This window comes from Protomyctophum parallelum (genome assembly GCF_964188405.1).
Source record: "Protomyctophum parallelum genome assembly, chromosome: 19".
In the NCBI taxonomy this organism is placed as follows: domain Eukaryota; kingdom Metazoa; phylum Chordata; class Actinopteri; order Myctophiformes; family Myctophidae; genus Protomyctophum; species Protomyctophum parallelum.
The window spans coordinates 22,435,216-22,452,044 of record NC_139717.1 but is presented as its reverse complement, the minus strand read 5'-3'; the positions used below and the strand labels follow the sequence as shown (position 1 = coordinate 22,452,044).

General features: G+C 42.2%; 1 protein-coding gene across 4 annotated transcripts in view; it reads right to left on the bottom strand.

Moving 5' to 3' along the window:
• kidins220b (kinase D-interacting substrate 220b) overlaps positions 1-16,829 on the bottom strand; it is a 123,231-nt gene that overhangs the window by 78,697 nt on the left and 27,705 nt on the right. For all 4 annotated transcript variants that reach the window (XM_083790008.1, XM_083790006.1, XM_083790009.1 and 1 more), the window contains exons 5-11: positions 10,832-10,930; positions 7,428-7,529; positions 5,673-5,771; positions 5,247-5,444; positions 2,332-2,430; positions 1,402-1,500; positions 977-1,075 (exon numbers count right to left, since the gene is read on the bottom strand). In XM_083790008.1, coding sequence (XP_083646134.1) covers positions 977-1,075; positions 1,402-1,500; positions 2,332-2,430; positions 5,247-5,444; positions 5,673-5,771; positions 7,428-7,529; positions 10,832-10,930 — 795 coding nt within the window. The remainder of the gene's footprint in view (positions 1-976; positions 1,076-1,401; positions 1,501-2,331; positions 2,431-5,246; positions 5,445-5,672; positions 5,772-7,427; positions 7,530-10,831; positions 10,931-16,829) is intronic.

Sequence of the window (16,829 nt, the reverse complement as noted above, 5' to 3'; positions counted from 1 at the left end):
CTAGTTTTAGTCAACTAAATGTCATACGTTTTTAGTCGACTAAATTGGGGTGCATACTTAGTTTAGACTAGTCATTGGTTAGACATGGGTTAAGGTTAGGTTTAGGTGTGCTGCCCTGTGGGGTTTGAGATAGGTTGTAGTTGTAGGACTAATGACTGGTCTAACCAATGACTAGTCTAAACCAAATACTGTCTAAACTAAGTAATAATAATAATAATAATACATTTTATTTATAACGCACTTTACATTTGAAACAAATCTCAAAGTGCTACAGGCAGAAAAAACTGTAAAGGAAAAAAATAATAAGAATGAAACAGTTAAAACAGCACACAGGGCAGCTTAAAAGTCAGACTGGGCAAATGTCCCAATTTGCTCCAGTTTTAAATGATCAATTATCAATTATCAAATCAACAAATTTGGTCCATTTTAGTCCGGGGCGAGCCCGCGACCTTCGGGGTCACCACAGCGGCCACTCAGGGGTGTAACGATAATAGTAACTGCATAGAAATATAAATTATAATTAAAAAGAATCGAAGTATATCGACATGTAAACGGCACATCATGTTGTTTGACTTCGTGTCGTATCGTTTTGCAATGGAAACGATCGGTATCGGATCGTTTGTTCAAATACAATGTCCATGTATTTGCCAGAGAATCACCTTTTTGTATCCATTTGTATCCACAGTAATAAATGTTTCCCTTTCCACACATTTACACATATTTTACGTATTTGTTAAATAGTTACTGTATCAATATTAAATCATTGAATCGTATCGTGTCGCCATAATGAACCAATGTCGTCCATGTATGGTACCGTCGACCATGTAGCGCGATACGCCTCGTTATCGCCGTTAAAATGTATCGCTACACCCCTACGGCCATTCCAATATGGTCGCCACCTTTTGTTTTGGCCTGTAATGTCTTGAACCAGATGAGCTACAAATGCTAACGTCGTGTCCCCTCGCCTCTGTCTCACCTTGTCCACGGCAGACACCTTGGCTCCTTTGTCCAGCAGCAGCTCCACGATTTCGATGTTCCTCATTTTAGTGGCTTTGATCAGAGGAGTCTCTCCATCCTACAGGACGGACAGAGAGGCAGACAGACAGAGAGGCAGGCAGACAGACAGACAGACAGACAGACAGACAGACAGACAGACAGACAGACAGACAGACAGACAGACAGACAGACAGACAGACAGACAGACAGACAGACAGACAGACAGACAGACAGACAGACAGACAGACAGACAGACAGACAGACGATAAAAAAATTTAGATCTGTGATTATTATTTTTTTGTATTAGCAATAATTAATTTAGCTTTATTCCAATGGTGAGAAACAGAATAAATACTATATGAAAAGGGTTCTATTCCGCCGTGTAGGTTGGGCTGCGAGGCTGACCTTGGTACAGTTCTCGGTGTCGGGGTTGCACTGCAGGATGTCTCGCACCATGGTGGCGTTTCCCTTCTCCACCGCCCAGTATAGAGCTGTCTTACTCTCCTGTGTGGGACACACGCACGCACACACACACACACACACACACACACACACACACACACACACACACACACACACACACACACACACACACACACACACACACACACACACACACACACACACACACACACACACACACACACACACACACACAATCTTATTTTATTACTGTCAGTATTATTAGGGGTCGAGCCCAAAGGGCGTAGAGTAGACCCCTTTTGTTTCCGTTGAAGATTCCGCCATTTTAGCAGATCTTGGCAGTTCTGAGCTATATCGTTCTTCACGAAATTGGGCAATGTGGTGTAGAGGGTCATGAGAATCCGAAACCGAAGCTCATACAAATTAGTCAAAAGGCCTTTTTCTTCCGGCCACGTCAAATAATTTTGTGGCATTAAACCACTCCCCTTGAAATCAGACAAATTTATAGTAGGATTAGTATTAACCCATTTTGGGGGCGGGAACCCCTTCTGGTGTTTTAGGCATTATATGTTATGCTTTAGCTGTTGAAAAATAGCAGATCTACAAGCTCATAGCACGGCACAGAGTGCCGCGCTACGAGCTTGTAGGTCTGCTATTTTTTTTTAATCGTGAAATGTGGCCCAAATGCTTGAATATATTCTTTCAGAGCGAACATTTTCAACTAAAATATTTGCTTCTAGGGGGTCCCTGGAACAACATATTTTGAGATGGCGGTCTGTGGCCCAATAGAGATAATTCTGGGGGTCGTTCAGAAAGCCGTCAGGATTGAGAAGACATTTTGTAGAATCGTCCTCAGGTCAAAATGGGTTAAGAGCGGAGACAGCTCCCTCTGGTGGCCGTTCGTTCTCTCACCTGTCCTCGGATGTCGATGTCGGCGTACTTATGAAGCAGAGCTCTGACGATCTCCACGTGGCCTCCTCTCACCGCCCCTATCAGCACCGTGTCCCCGCTCTGTCGCACGCACGCACGCACGCACACATGCACGCACGGACACACACACACACACACACACACACACACACACACACACGATCATAATGCAGCAGGCTTGTGTGATGTAGTGCTTTTGTGTTTTGTCATGGCATTGTTGTGAAGTTGATGAAAGTATAAGTGAATAAAGTAATTGACCTTCAAAACGTATATAGGCAGACAGCGCCATAATGCGATGCGAAAAACCGCAACAACGTGCTAATGGAAGATATGGCTTATGTGTATAATCAGCATAATCAACTTGATTAAACATAATTGCAGCCTTAGTTAGTGTCAGGTATGTGTCAGGTATGAATTCTGTTACCCTTTCAGGTATGTTGATGTATGTGTTACGCAGAATGATGTTACCCTTTCAGGTATATTGGTATGTGTTACACATCATTCTGTTACCCTTTCAGGTATGTTGATGTATGTGTTACGCAGAATTATGTTACCCTTTCAGGTATATTGGTATGTGTTACACATCATTCTGTTACCCTTTCAGGTATGTTGATGTATGTGTTACGCAGAATTATGTTACCCTTTCAGGTATATTGGTATGTGTTACACATCATTCTGTTACCCTTTCAGGTATGTTGATGTATGTACAGTATGTGTTACGAATAACTATGTTACCCTTTCAGGTATGTTGATGTATGTGTTACACAGAATTCTGTTACCCTTTCAGTTATATTGATGTATGTGTTACGCAGAATTATGTTACCCTTTCAGGTATATTGGTATGTGTTACACAGGATTCTGTTACCCTTTCAGGTATGTTGATGTATGTGTTACACATAATTATGTTACCCTTTCAGGTATGTTGATGTATGTGTTACACAGAATTATGTTACCCGGTCAGGTATGTAGACATTAATGTAGTGTACCACAGTTTTTTTGTTTCCTAGATTAATTTTTTTGTTATTTAAATAATTTCATGAAGAAATAAAATAAAAATCTAAGAAATTCCATAAATTAGAAAACAAATGTTTAAGAAGTAGTGAAAATAGCCGATCTGCAAGCCCGCTCACAACGTGTCGCTTTGCGACGCGTTGTGTGTGGGCTTGCAGATCGGCTATTTTCACTACTTGTAGATTGGCTATTTTCACTCGTTTGGGTCACAGGCTAAAAGGTTTGGGAACCCCTGTGTTACGCAGAATTCTGTTACCCGGGCAGGTATGTTGATGTATGTGTTACACAGTAGCGTGACCCGGTCAGACTGGTTTGTACCAGCATCAACTAAAATGTTGAACGAGGCTCTGAAACAGCAGTGAATGTGAGAGGTTAGATTATCCACACTATGGGCTCCATTCTCGTCACCGCTAAACCACTTATCCCTAAACTTCTTTTTCGATAAGGGGTTTAGCGGTGACGAAAATGGAGCCCATATATGTGCAATTGTGTAATGTTGTGTCTCTCTCTGTTATGTATTTCTGTTTGTCACTGATGTTTTATGTGGGGCTGCAGCAGGGGGTGAAAGCCCCAAGACAAAAATGTCCCTTGTGGACAATAAAGCTTACCTTGTTGTTTTCGTCGACTAAAACCAAGACGAAAAATGTTCGTCGACTACCTTTTCTCACTGACGAAAACTAAATGTTGTAACTGCACTCTGCTGTCCACCAAACCAAATTCCTAACATGTTTACATGTCATGGCAATAAAGGCTTCTGATTCTGATCTGATTCTGAAATGGAAGACTAAATATACTGACAATTTTGTCACTAAATAAAAACTAGACAAGAGATCCAGTATAAGTCATTTTACACTTGGTTGCATGCTGAAAATAGCGGATATACAAGCTTGCAGATCGGCTATTTTCAGCAAGTATAAAATCAGCCATTACGACGGCATCAAGGCCTGCCAAAATACAATTTAGCCGACTAAATCAACTGTAGATTTAGTGGACTAAAACAGTCGACTAAAAGTAGACTAACACTAAGACATTCCAGGTGACTACAATGTGACTAAACGAGAACTATTCAAGACACTATGACTAAAACAAAAACAAAATCTAAATGTGCTGCCCAAGAAACAACACTGGCCTTGACCTTGAACCTTGACCCTTACTTACGAGAAGAAATACTCGTCAGACCTGTTCAAGTGAACGGCTTACACTAGAGGTCCCATCTGTGCAGTCTGAACTAGGAAAATCTACTTTCTGCTTTGATGCCCCTACTACATGGAACACTCCACAGCAAATTGGTACCCCAATATCATCATATCATATCATATCATATCATATCATATCATATCATATCATATCATCATCATTAACTCAATGTCTGAATGTCTGTCAGAAAAAAAAAACCAATCGCTCCCACTTTTCACACAGGCATTGACCATAATAATATGGAGGTTTTAACAAAGCCCTTTTTCCAATTTAACAAATTATAAATCAATAATGAATTTATTGGTGAATTAAAAATGCGAAAACACACCCAGGGTGCAGTATCAACCGCGGCCACAAGGCGGCAAGTATTTTTCTTCTTAATGAACGGCAATTAAAGATATTTATGGGGGGGGGGGGGGGGGATATCTCACAATGGGTAAGGGCTAGTATGGTCAATTTCATAATAACCTGCTTCTGAACCTCCCTGCCTCAATATGTAACTGTTTTAAAACTTGTGTTTTGTTTCACAGTCTGTATATCATGTCTCTATGCCTTACGTGAAGATTTGATTCGTGCCTTAAATTGTGTCATAACACTGTATGTGATCTCGTCAGCATTGCAAATGGGGGGGATAGATAACCTCTGTGCTCTTTGGGAGAATAAATAAAAGGTTTCAGTCAACAACGTACCCGGTCGGGTATGTTGACGTACGTGCCGGCGTCCAGCAGGTCCTGGACGATCTCCGTGTGTCCCTCCTTGGCGGCGATCATCAGCGCTGTGTTGCCGTCCTTGTCCGTCATGTTGACGTTGGGCGTCCTCTTCAGCAGCTCCTTCACCACGTCCACGAAGCCGCCGCGCACCGCCACGATCAGCGCTGTCATGGAGTTCTATTTTATATATATATATACGGGAGATGAATATAGGTTTTTTTTTGGGTGCAATTGAGCTCAGATACCCCCCAAAAAAAGAAAAATTACAAAATCATTTTTTTGTTTATGTCACAATCCCTTAACCTTTCTTGTGCAGAGTGTGTGTGTGTGTGTGTGTGTGTGTGTGTGTGTGTGTGTGTGTGTGTGTGTGTGTGTGTGTGTGTGCGTGCGTGTGTGTGTACATACCGCCCCCTCCTGGTCAACGTCGGCACCGTTCTCCAGCAGGTGCATCACACAGTCATAATGACCCTTCCTGGAGGCCCAGATCAGAGGAGTGGTCCCGTACTGCACACAGAGAGAGAGAGAGAGAGAGAGAGAGAGAGAGAGAGAGAGAGAGGGAAAGAGAGGGAGAGAAAGTTGTCAACATGGCATTACCTTTAATCCACCCGACACTGAAACATATCTTTATCGTCACCATCGAGAGCCAGTTATACCCTGGCATTGGTACATATCTTCATCACGTCACTCTCAAATCATGCAGCCACGGCATACGCATAAAACAACCCAAGTAACCACAGGATACTACTCATCAACTTACAAATTACATATACTGTACATATATATAACTTACATATACATACATGTATATATGTAAGTTGTACTGTTTATATGAAGATATGTACCTGACCGATTTGAAAGTTCATAGCGGTTGACAATACTTGCGCGCTTGATCTGCTTGCTCACTAGTAGACCATTTATGGCCTACTTGTGTGCAACTCGCAAGTAGGCACTCGACAGAGTGCAGTTCTAGTTATTATTATTTTTGAGGGGCGCCAGCCCCTCCTATACACAGGTTTAATGTTTGTCTTTAGTTCAATGTTTGTTTTGTAGACGCCATTGACAATGAAGGGAAAATGTATGTCATAATGTGCCTCATTACGTCATACTGTCTCTTCATTGTTAATGGCGTTTGTGTTGACACCGTCACATCACCTAATCAACAGGAGTTAGAATTTAACACAGACGTCCTCCGCATGTACAGTAGCGCCCAGGACGTCTGTGGACGTCTCTTTCAAAATGTCAAAATGAGGGTCTAAAAGTGGGCACCCCACATCGCCATTTTGAAAGAATGAAAGGGCACATAATGTGTTACTATATTAGCGGCCCTCACTTCACACGGGTGTGATTCATTTAGTATAGTTTACCTAGGGCAGTGGTCCTCAAACGTCTTTGGCCTGTGCACCCCCTGTTACCTCCTGACCTGTGGCTGACGCATGGCAAATAATAATCACTGAATGTCAGTGCGCTCAGAGACATGCAGCTCCTGTATACTCCCACAGCTGCTCCTATACATCTCCTTACAACAGTGGATTACCAGATTTTGCCGTTTGTGCTGCTAAATAACACCATAAAACTGGCCATTTCATGTCACACACCCCCTAGAGAGCGTTCGCACAAGGGGTGCACGCACCACAGTTTGGGAACCCCTGCCCTAGGGCATATACATGGGCAACTGGCGGCCCGGGGGCCAAATGTATCGATTTCAAATCATTGAATCGTATCGTATCGGATCGCCATCATGTAACAAAATCGTCAACCATGTATCGTGATTAAGCAATATTACACGAGAGGGTGTGGTTTAACGTGATTATTGGCACAACAGTGATGCAGTCAGGAACGAGACTGAAGTGGCAATAATCACGTTAAACCACATCCTTGAGTGTAATATTGCAATTCTACAACAGTTACCCTTAAAACTAAGAAAATCTGAAAAAACATATTTTTTTAAATGACAGATGCAGTCACTACGACCACAAATGTCCCAAGAAACTAGCTAGCCTAGCCACCGAGTTTGCTGTGCTCTGGGAAAACAGAGCAGCTGAATTATTTGTTTTGATTAGGTGTGGAGTGGTGCTCGTTTGTTAGCGGGCAATTATGGGCACTGTATTTTGCCCGTAAATCCATAATTCTACTGTTTTCAGGGGCATCTCTCTCTCTCACCTTGTCTGAACAGTTGACCTTGGCTCCCTTGTCCAGCAGCTCTTTGACGATGTCAGCGTGACCTCTGCCAGCCGCCCAGATGATGGGATACACACTGTACTGCTGCTCACACACACACACACACACACACACACACACACACACACACACACACACACACACACACACACACACACACACACACACACACACACACACACACACACACACACACACACACACACACACACACACACACACACACACACACGTGAAGGGTTTTACAGTTAATCGAGCTTATCAATTTAATTAAAAATATATATATCGATTGACCCTGGAACACTAAACACGGGTGATTTTCACCCAGACGATTATATTTTTTTGCAATTGCTGATGTCTGAGGTGGGCGGGTCTTTCAGTACCTTCATGATGCTCAGTGACATCATAGAAGGTAGGTTTGTTTCCCTGCCTGTTTTCTTCCTACAGGCAGGTGTTTAGTGTTTAGTGATTTGATTGAAACCTTTATTTCAGGGGATTGATTGATTGATTGAAATATTTATTAACAGTTTGTAGAATTTACAGTACATTTTAAGCACAAACTCAATAAAAATACTGTCAACTGTGAGTGGACGACCCAATTAAGCATTACACTTGTTTACAACAGGGTCCACATTGTTCAATTCATCAAAACATTTAAAGACATACAACCATTTAGAGACATACAAATAGACATTTCTATGTAGCTAAAGAACAGAACAGGAATTCATCATATGGGAAGCAAAAAAGGGAAAATATACAAGCACTGGGAAAATATACAATATACAGTGAGGGAAATGGGGTGGGGGGATTCAGATTTTACAGAGGCCAGTTTCGAATTGCAGCCATCCGTAGGTGCCCTTTGAGAGCGGTTTTGAAGGAGTCAAGGGATTCACATGTCTTAATGACTGTTGGTAGGGCGTTCCACATTTTGGTGGCATAGGAGCGAAAATAATTTAGTCCCTTGTTTGTGCCGAATCTGGGTTGTACATGGTTTGTTGCACTCCCTCTGGTGTTGTGGGTGTGGACTTCGTTTACATTAAGGAAGTATTTAGACAGGTACATGGGTATCTTGGTGGTGTATCGAATCTTGTGGACCAGACCCATTGCAAGATGCTGTACTCTGTCGACGACCCTAAGCCATCCCAGCCTGTCAAAGTGGGCAGGGGTGAGGTGGGTTCGGGGGGTGAGGCCAAGTAGGAGCCTGACCAGTTTGTTTTGGGAGGTCTGGAGCCTTGTTTTAAGGGCCTTTGAGGTGCTGTGGTACCAAGAGGTGGATGCATAGTCAAAGAAACCTTGTACGAGGGCTCCTGTTAAGGTCTTCAAGGTGTTTTTGCTGACCAGTGAGGAGATCCTGTAAAGGAATCTTGTTCTTTGATTGACTTTTTTGATTACGTTGGTGGCCATTTTATCACCGGAAAGATTAGCCTCCAGGATGGAACCTAGGTAGGTAATTTGATCTTTTCGTGTGATAATATTGTCACCCACTCTAACCAAGAAGCCATCTGCCTTGCTGAGTTTACTATTTGATCCGAAGAGGATGGATTCAGTTTTTCCCAGGTGTAAGGATAGTTTGTTATCAGCGAGCCAGGTGCAGATTCTACCGAGTTCAGAGCTGAGGGTCTTTTCAACCTGCAGTTTGTTCCTGTCCGAGACCAGCAGTGCTGAGTCATCTGCGAACAGGAACAAGTTGCAGTCACAAGCTGAAGTCATGTCGTTAACATAAATTAGGAACAGTAAAGGCCCTAGTATGCTTCCTTGTGGGACACCACAGCTCACTGGGAGGGGAGGGGACAGTGTTCCGTTCACCTCCACCATCTGTTCTCTCCCCTCCAGGTAGGATTGCATCCAGCTCACTGATGTGCTATCAAAACCAATAGCTTTAAGCTTGTTAACCAGTATGGAGTGGTTCACGGTGTCAAAAGCCTTTTGGAGGTCCAGCATGACCATGCCGCAGTATTTTCCAGCATCCACCTCGTGTTTGATGTGATCGCTCAAATAGAGGAGGCATGTGTCAGTGGAGTGGGATGTTCTGAAGCCAGATTGGAACTCGTACAGCAATTTATTAGTGGCAAGATACTTTTCAACCTGTTCATAGACTATTTTTTCCATCACTTTCGAGATGGAGCTTAGAATAGAAATAGGGCGGTAGTTGCCGGGTTCTAATTTACTCCCTTTTTTGTACAAGGGGGTTACTTTGGCCAGTTTAAAATCTTGGGGGACCTGTCCCTGTTTGATGGAGAGGTTAACTATGTGGGTGATGACTGGAGCTATGGAAAAGAGTCTCTGAGAAATTTGGAGGGAATATTGTCATGGCCAGTGGCCTTGTGGGGTTGGAGGGCACTCAGTTTTTTAAGTACCTCCTCGGTTGTTACCATTGCCATTTTAAAATCATCTTTACAAACACCAAGGTTTTTGTAGAAGGCTTTGATGTGCTCTACACCAAAACGCCCAGAGTGGGAGGGCAGTTTGCTAACCAGCTTTGTTGCAATGTTTGTAAAGAAGATGTTCAAGTGGTTGGCTACATCAAGTTTGTCAGTGATGAGGGTGTTATTCGATTTGATGTTTATGTTAGTAAACCTGGTTTTTAGTTTCCGACCACAGCCTAGTTGGTTGTTTAGTAACTTCCATAGCTCCCGAATCCAATTGAGACCAGGGTCTCTTTTTCAATGGCGCTCTGTATACAGACAATGCATATGGAGACATTTACAGCAAGGATTTCAAGTACATGACATGGATACAAAGTACAAAAGATATAATACACAAACACATACACACAGAAACAGAACTTTAAAACCAGATATTACAAAAAGCACGTGCATATGCCTTCCTCTATCTAGTGTGAGGTCAGTTAAGAGTCTTTTAAAAAATAGTGAAAGAGACAAGAACGTCCAACTTCAATTATAGTTATAATAATGATAGTGTGTTACAGGAAAGAAATCCCAATACGCAATGGACTGTTTTATTTATTTTTTCACAGGACCATTCTCACATGTCTTAGGAATGGGTGGACCAAAGGAGTTCCCAACTTCCCAACTTCATTTATCTTTTTTTATGAATATTTTAAAACTAATATGCACCCCCATGAAATCTATATATAATTCCTTGCTGTCGGGAGGAAACCTCATAACTCCATTTTTGAGGTTTTTGATTTTTTTTTGGCCAAAAATCAGTGCTATTGAACACCCTTTATGTCTGTGTGTTGTTTCGAAAATATTGAACCAATGGAAAGTATTAAAAAGTGTTTTGGACAAAACCTCTTAACTCCATCTCAAAATGTCTGCTAAAGCAACTAACTCCACCACCTCTCCCTCTCTCATGGAAGTAATTGATTTTAGTGATGGTGTAACAAAACGTAAGTATGGGTGGTTTGTAGCTCCGCCCCCTACCTGTCCAGTCGTGTTGGGATTGGCCCCACTCTCCAGCAGCACCCGGGTGACCTCCAGGCGACCTTTGTACGCCGTCCACATCAGAGCTGTCCAACCCCCCTGATATACGCACGCACACACACACACACACACACACACACACACACACACACACACACACACACACACACACACACAGTCAGACACACACACACACACACAGTCAGACACACACACACACACACACACACACACACACAGTCAGACACACACACACACACACACACACACACACACACACACAGTCAGACAGACACACACACACACACACACACATACACACACACACAGTCAGACACACACACACACACACACACACACACACACACACACACACACACACACACACACACACACACACACACACACACACACACACACAGAGAAGGTTTGTGAGGACGTCAACATTTTAGGATTTTATGAATACCTTTTTTTTATACATTTAGCCCTGGGCACTTTAACCATAAACCCCTTTAACTGTAAACCAAAAGCCGTAAGATAGCTGAGACAAACTCACTCTGTAATAGTGGTACAACGCATTGTGGACTTGTAGATCAGTTTTCCTGTGCACAAAACCAGCGTGTGACTAAGTGTAAAGCATGCATAAACTCTGTCTCTAATCCCTAAACCTATACCTTCTACATGTCTATAAACTAGAAAAAGCCCTTCTGGGCACAGGTCTCCACCAGGAGGATAGGATGTTTGGCAAAATGTGTTTTGTGTGTGTGTGTGTGTGTGTGTGTGTGTATGTGTGTGTGTGTGTGTGTGTGTGTGTGTGTGTGTGTGTGTGCGTGTGTGTGTGTGTGTGTGTGTGTGTGTGTGTGTGTGTGTGTGTGTGTGTGTGTGTGTGTGTGTGTGTGTGTGTGAGGGTGTGTGTGTGTGTGTGTGTGTGCGTGTGTGTGTATGTGTCACGACTTGACACCATTAGTAGCACCATTTGAAAATGTTCAAGTGGCATTTCTTCCTCGGCCTAGTGGGAATGTGCGTGCCCAATTTCACGGAAAGCACACGATGTGTTTATGATTTGCGGCATTTTCTTTGAAACTGATCACTCCTGCGAACTTTGGAAGCCCAATATTAGCCAATCAGGATGGAGTCTGAAAAATCTGAAAGCACAATTTCGTTGAATGGCTCTAGAGAGACTGTGTACCAATTTGAGTGATGTTTGGACAAAAACTACTGACACAGCAACATAGGTTTTTTTTTTTAAACAGTCAGGATTTAGAAGACATTTTGTAGAATCAGTACGTCTGAATGGGTTAAACCCAGTGGTGTCATGCCCGTAGAACGCAGTACCACGCCGTGGTACCAGTAATTCTTTGACGTGCACCCGCAGGGACGATGCATGTGCGCGCGCTAGAATGCGTCCCCCTAGATTCAAGAGAAGACGCACCTAATCAACCTCGCGTCACCAGACTTTCCAAGACGCACCAAGTACCCAGTGGTCTAGGTTTACTGGCGCGTTTCGCTAGTGTGCAGTAAAGATGTTGGTCTGACTATATTAAGTCTACTTTTGTGTTTGTGTCTAAAACTCTCATACGCTATTTAACAATAGGCGTAGGCTATTTCAGCTGTTCTGTGTGCATGCCGTGATGTGCACATGCATGCTAGTAAAAATAAAAACACCATGACACCACTGGTTAAACCTATCAGCGACCTCACAAGTATAGTAATATGTACGTATAGTAATAGCAGCACGCACGCACGCGCGCACGCACGCACACGCGCATGCAGCAGCAGAGCAGACCCGTGATCAGTGCTGCTGATCATGAGGGTTGCGTGACGACCCAGGATCAGATCATTATATACCAGCGTGACAATGTGGAGGCGGAGCTGCATGCGCGCCAATAATAAGCAGCATGCAGAGTGGAGGAATGATCTAACCCAGGGGAGGGCAATGGGCTTCTAAAAAAAAGTTTTTTCTGAAAAAGAAACATGTTTCTATGTCAATTGTCAAGTGGTGGTCAACCAAGGACTCCCAGAATTATCTCTATTAATTGGGCCACGGACCCCCATCTCAAAATATGTAGTTCCAGACCCACTCGCATTGCGACACATTTTGAGCTTGTAGATCGGCTATTTTTGTAATATGCACAGTAATATGCACTGTGGCCCCTCTGGAGTGAGTGTGGAAATATATTTGGTCCTCGCCATCGTCAAAGTTGCCCACCCCTGATCTAACAGGCACACTGGATTTGAGCAGAAATGTTCTTTAACAAGTTTTTAGTATTTTTATTGATTAATATTTTGTTATATATTTGGTCTACGGCCAATAGTTTGCAGCGGGAGCGCGTGCTCCCGGAATGTGCGTGGCAAGGTGCCAGGAGGCATACCACAACATTGTATGGTATTTGGAACCATTCAATAAATGCACACAGCGATTTGCAGCTTCAGAGCTTATTTCAAGGTTGCTTCATCACCATCTTGGAAGTAGCTAGAAGTAGCTAGAAGATGTAGCCAAAACCATAGATAAAGTCTAGATGGCTCAAAGCGGAGTCTCTGGCTGTATCCGAATTGCTAGGGTTGTTCCCTTCTCCCTACTCCCCATACGGGGATCCAGACTCTATCTAGTGGACTCTATAGTGATGATTTCGGACAATACTCCCTGTTTGGGGAGCACCGACTCTGACGTCAATATCGGTAGAGGGCGCTATAGGTCTGCGGGTTCTACTTGCATGAAATCCCCATTAGGTTTTTTCAGATCGCCTCATAAAGAACTGTTTGAAAAATAAACAAATCATCCCGGCCGTTTCACTCATTTGGATATGAAGAATCAACTGACTACAAGAAACCAGTCAAAACGCTGCTGCTGAATTTTCGCTAGGAACAGACTGTATCAAATAAGTGACTGCAGGCTGTCACCTCCCTGCAAGGACAGTTTGTAAAATTATTTTTAAATTCATGAATGTAATAAAGAAAAAAATAGGTTAATGGAAATATGTCTGCAGGCATTTAGGCCTATATATGTCTATGATAAAAACGTTATTTTAAAATAACATAGGCCTATGATTATTATCAATAAATTAATATTATATCCATTATCCAGCAATATGAAAACAGTGCACCCACCTTGACAATATGAAAATATCAGCAGCATGATTGATATTAACCACATGAACCCCCGCTAATCCTGGGGTGGGGGGATACGGCAAAAATAGCCGATCTGTAAGCAACGCGACGTCCGTGTTGTGAGCTTGTATCGGGTACTTTTGGTAAAGAATTACCAAAAGTAGCCGATCTACAAGCTCTGCTCACAATACGTTTGGTGTTAACAGAAACAGCAGTCCAATAAATGACTGCCTACATAATGAAGTTTTAATGTATTTATTGCAATTCAATGAAATAATGTTAGATAGCATATTTTTTCATGGCAGGAATTAATGAATATTAATAAAACATATGTTCGGACACAATTAATATGTGTCTCACATGCATGTATTTAGCCTACGTTTGTGATAAAGAATCTCACAAATATATTCTACAGCAAGCAAGCAACTGATTCCTCTCCTAACGTCATGCGCTGGCCTGGGTAAGCATAGTACCTTTCCTTTCCTTTCCATTGGGCCTGGGTGACAATGAATCAGATTAGTAATAGCCTAGACTTATTATAAATAAAATAAAACAATTTCAAATAAATGCACAGATCATTTGTCTCGAGATCTGTAGCTTCGAGATCCGCCAGGAAAGAAAAGAGAGGGGAAAACGAAAGTTTAAAAAGTACATTTGTGCACGTGCGCAAACGCGTGCATGTGCGCTCAAGAGCGAGCTTGCGCAATGCATTATGGGGCAGATTTGCTTCGCTGCGTTTTTGTAGTGACCATCGGGTGCTCCCTACAATTCCCGGTGCATTGTGGGATACTTCAGTCCACTACGTTAGGGTGCAAAAATGCTCACTACATATTCGGACACTATAACAAAATGGCGGAACCCCAAAGTAGTGCACTATATGGGGCATAGGGAATGAATTTGGACGCAGCCTCTGACGTAGTTCACCCGGCGGCCATCTTGCTTGGGGACTACAGTACAGTATGTTCAATGGCAGCTCAAACTAAAACTGTCGTAACTCGCTCAGATCTTGACGGATTTACAAACGGGTTGGATTATTACAAACGTTGTCAAAGTGGCTATGATTCAGGATGCGAATCTGCTTAATTATTTTTTATTTTTATTTTTTTATATGTATGTATGCGGACGTCTCTCATGTTTATAACAAACCAAACCGTTTGAAAATCGGTTGAAAATTGAGCAAGTTATGGTTATTTAAAAGTACATGCCCCATAGTCTTAAGATTTTTCATCCCATCCATTAACCAATTTTGGGCGGGAACCCCTTTTGGTGTTAGCATTATGTTATGTTTTAGCTATTGAAAAATAGCAGATCTACAAGCTTGTCGAAGAACGACTGACATAGAAACATAGCTTTTTCAGAAAACTGTCAGGATGTAGAAGACATTTTTTGACATTTTTATCACGGCTGATTTCTAAGGCCCCACGATCATTTAATGCCGTCGTATTAGACGTCCTGATTATTCTTTATTGATTTATTATTTTCTTATCTGGCGATGGACAATATATTGCATCACGGAGTGATCGAATGCTTCTGCAATTACTGTTATCTGTTTGTCATGGTCGAGTTGACTGTCGTGTTGTATTTGGCTCTGTGTGGTGTTAGTATTTAGTTTGGAACATACAAAGCTAAAGTTAGCTAAAGTTGCTAAATTGTTGTTATTGGCCGCCATTTTGCGTGAACCCTGAACTTTGAACTGACTCAGCCTGGCGCCGGCGGTCCTATGCTTAGAGTATACTCTAAGGTCCTATGCTGACTCCTCTCGACCGGGAGGCGTTACTACATTGCACAAATATACTCTAAGGTCCTATGCTGACTCTTCTCGACCGGGAGGCGGTACTACATTGCACAAATATACTCTAAGGTCCTATGCTGACTCCTCTCGACCGGGAGGCGGTACTACATTGCACAAATATCTATGGATCACAATTGCGCCCTCTCTGGTCTGGGGGCCTCTATCCGAGTAGGGCTGACTCAGGGTGTTTTCTTCTTAGCTGTTGTGGATGCAATGCAACACACAGAGCTATGTCTCAGTCATTGACAACTGAACTTTGCAAAACATACATTGGATATTACATTATTATTGTGGTAATTCATTATCTTTTGGACTGAAGGCCAACCCCCCCCCCCCCCCCCCCCCATTTTTCCCCAACCCCATCTTTTTTTTTCTTCTTTTTTCTTTTCTCATTATATCTGATGCCTACTTAACTGTTTACATCTTGGGTTGATTGAGTGTGTGTGTATGACTGTGTGTGTCCGTCTGTGTGTGCGTGCGTGCGGGCGGATACGTATGCACGTGTGTATATATATTTTATTATTATGGTTAATACTATTATTTTTCTGTTACAATTACTGAACACTTTTACTTTCAATATTCAATATTACTGCTATGATGATGATAATAACTCACTTCACTGATGGTTATATTGGTCTATTAAGTCATTTCTGGTTTACGTGTGTATGTATATATGTGTATGTGTGTGTATGTGTATATGTATATATATGTTTATATATATATGTATGTATATATATATATATATTTTTTTTTTTTGTGTGTGTGTGTGTGTATATATATATATATATATCGTTTTATTATAATTTTACTTAAACATTATAATTTAACCAACTACTGACCAATTTGTACGTGCGTGCATGTATGTTTGAGTGTATATGGGAGCACACACATTTACCTACCTCATCATTTATCAAACCATGAATGGGCAGATGTATGTACAATTACTCGGGGTAGTTATAATTTATATTTATAATTTTTTATTTCTTTCTCCTCATTTTTAGAGGCACTTATACTTATGGGAGTACAGCTCTGAGTGGGAGTGAAGTAATGGTTAGGTCTCACAGAATTAGTAGAGCTTGCGACTGTCTAGTACAGTCG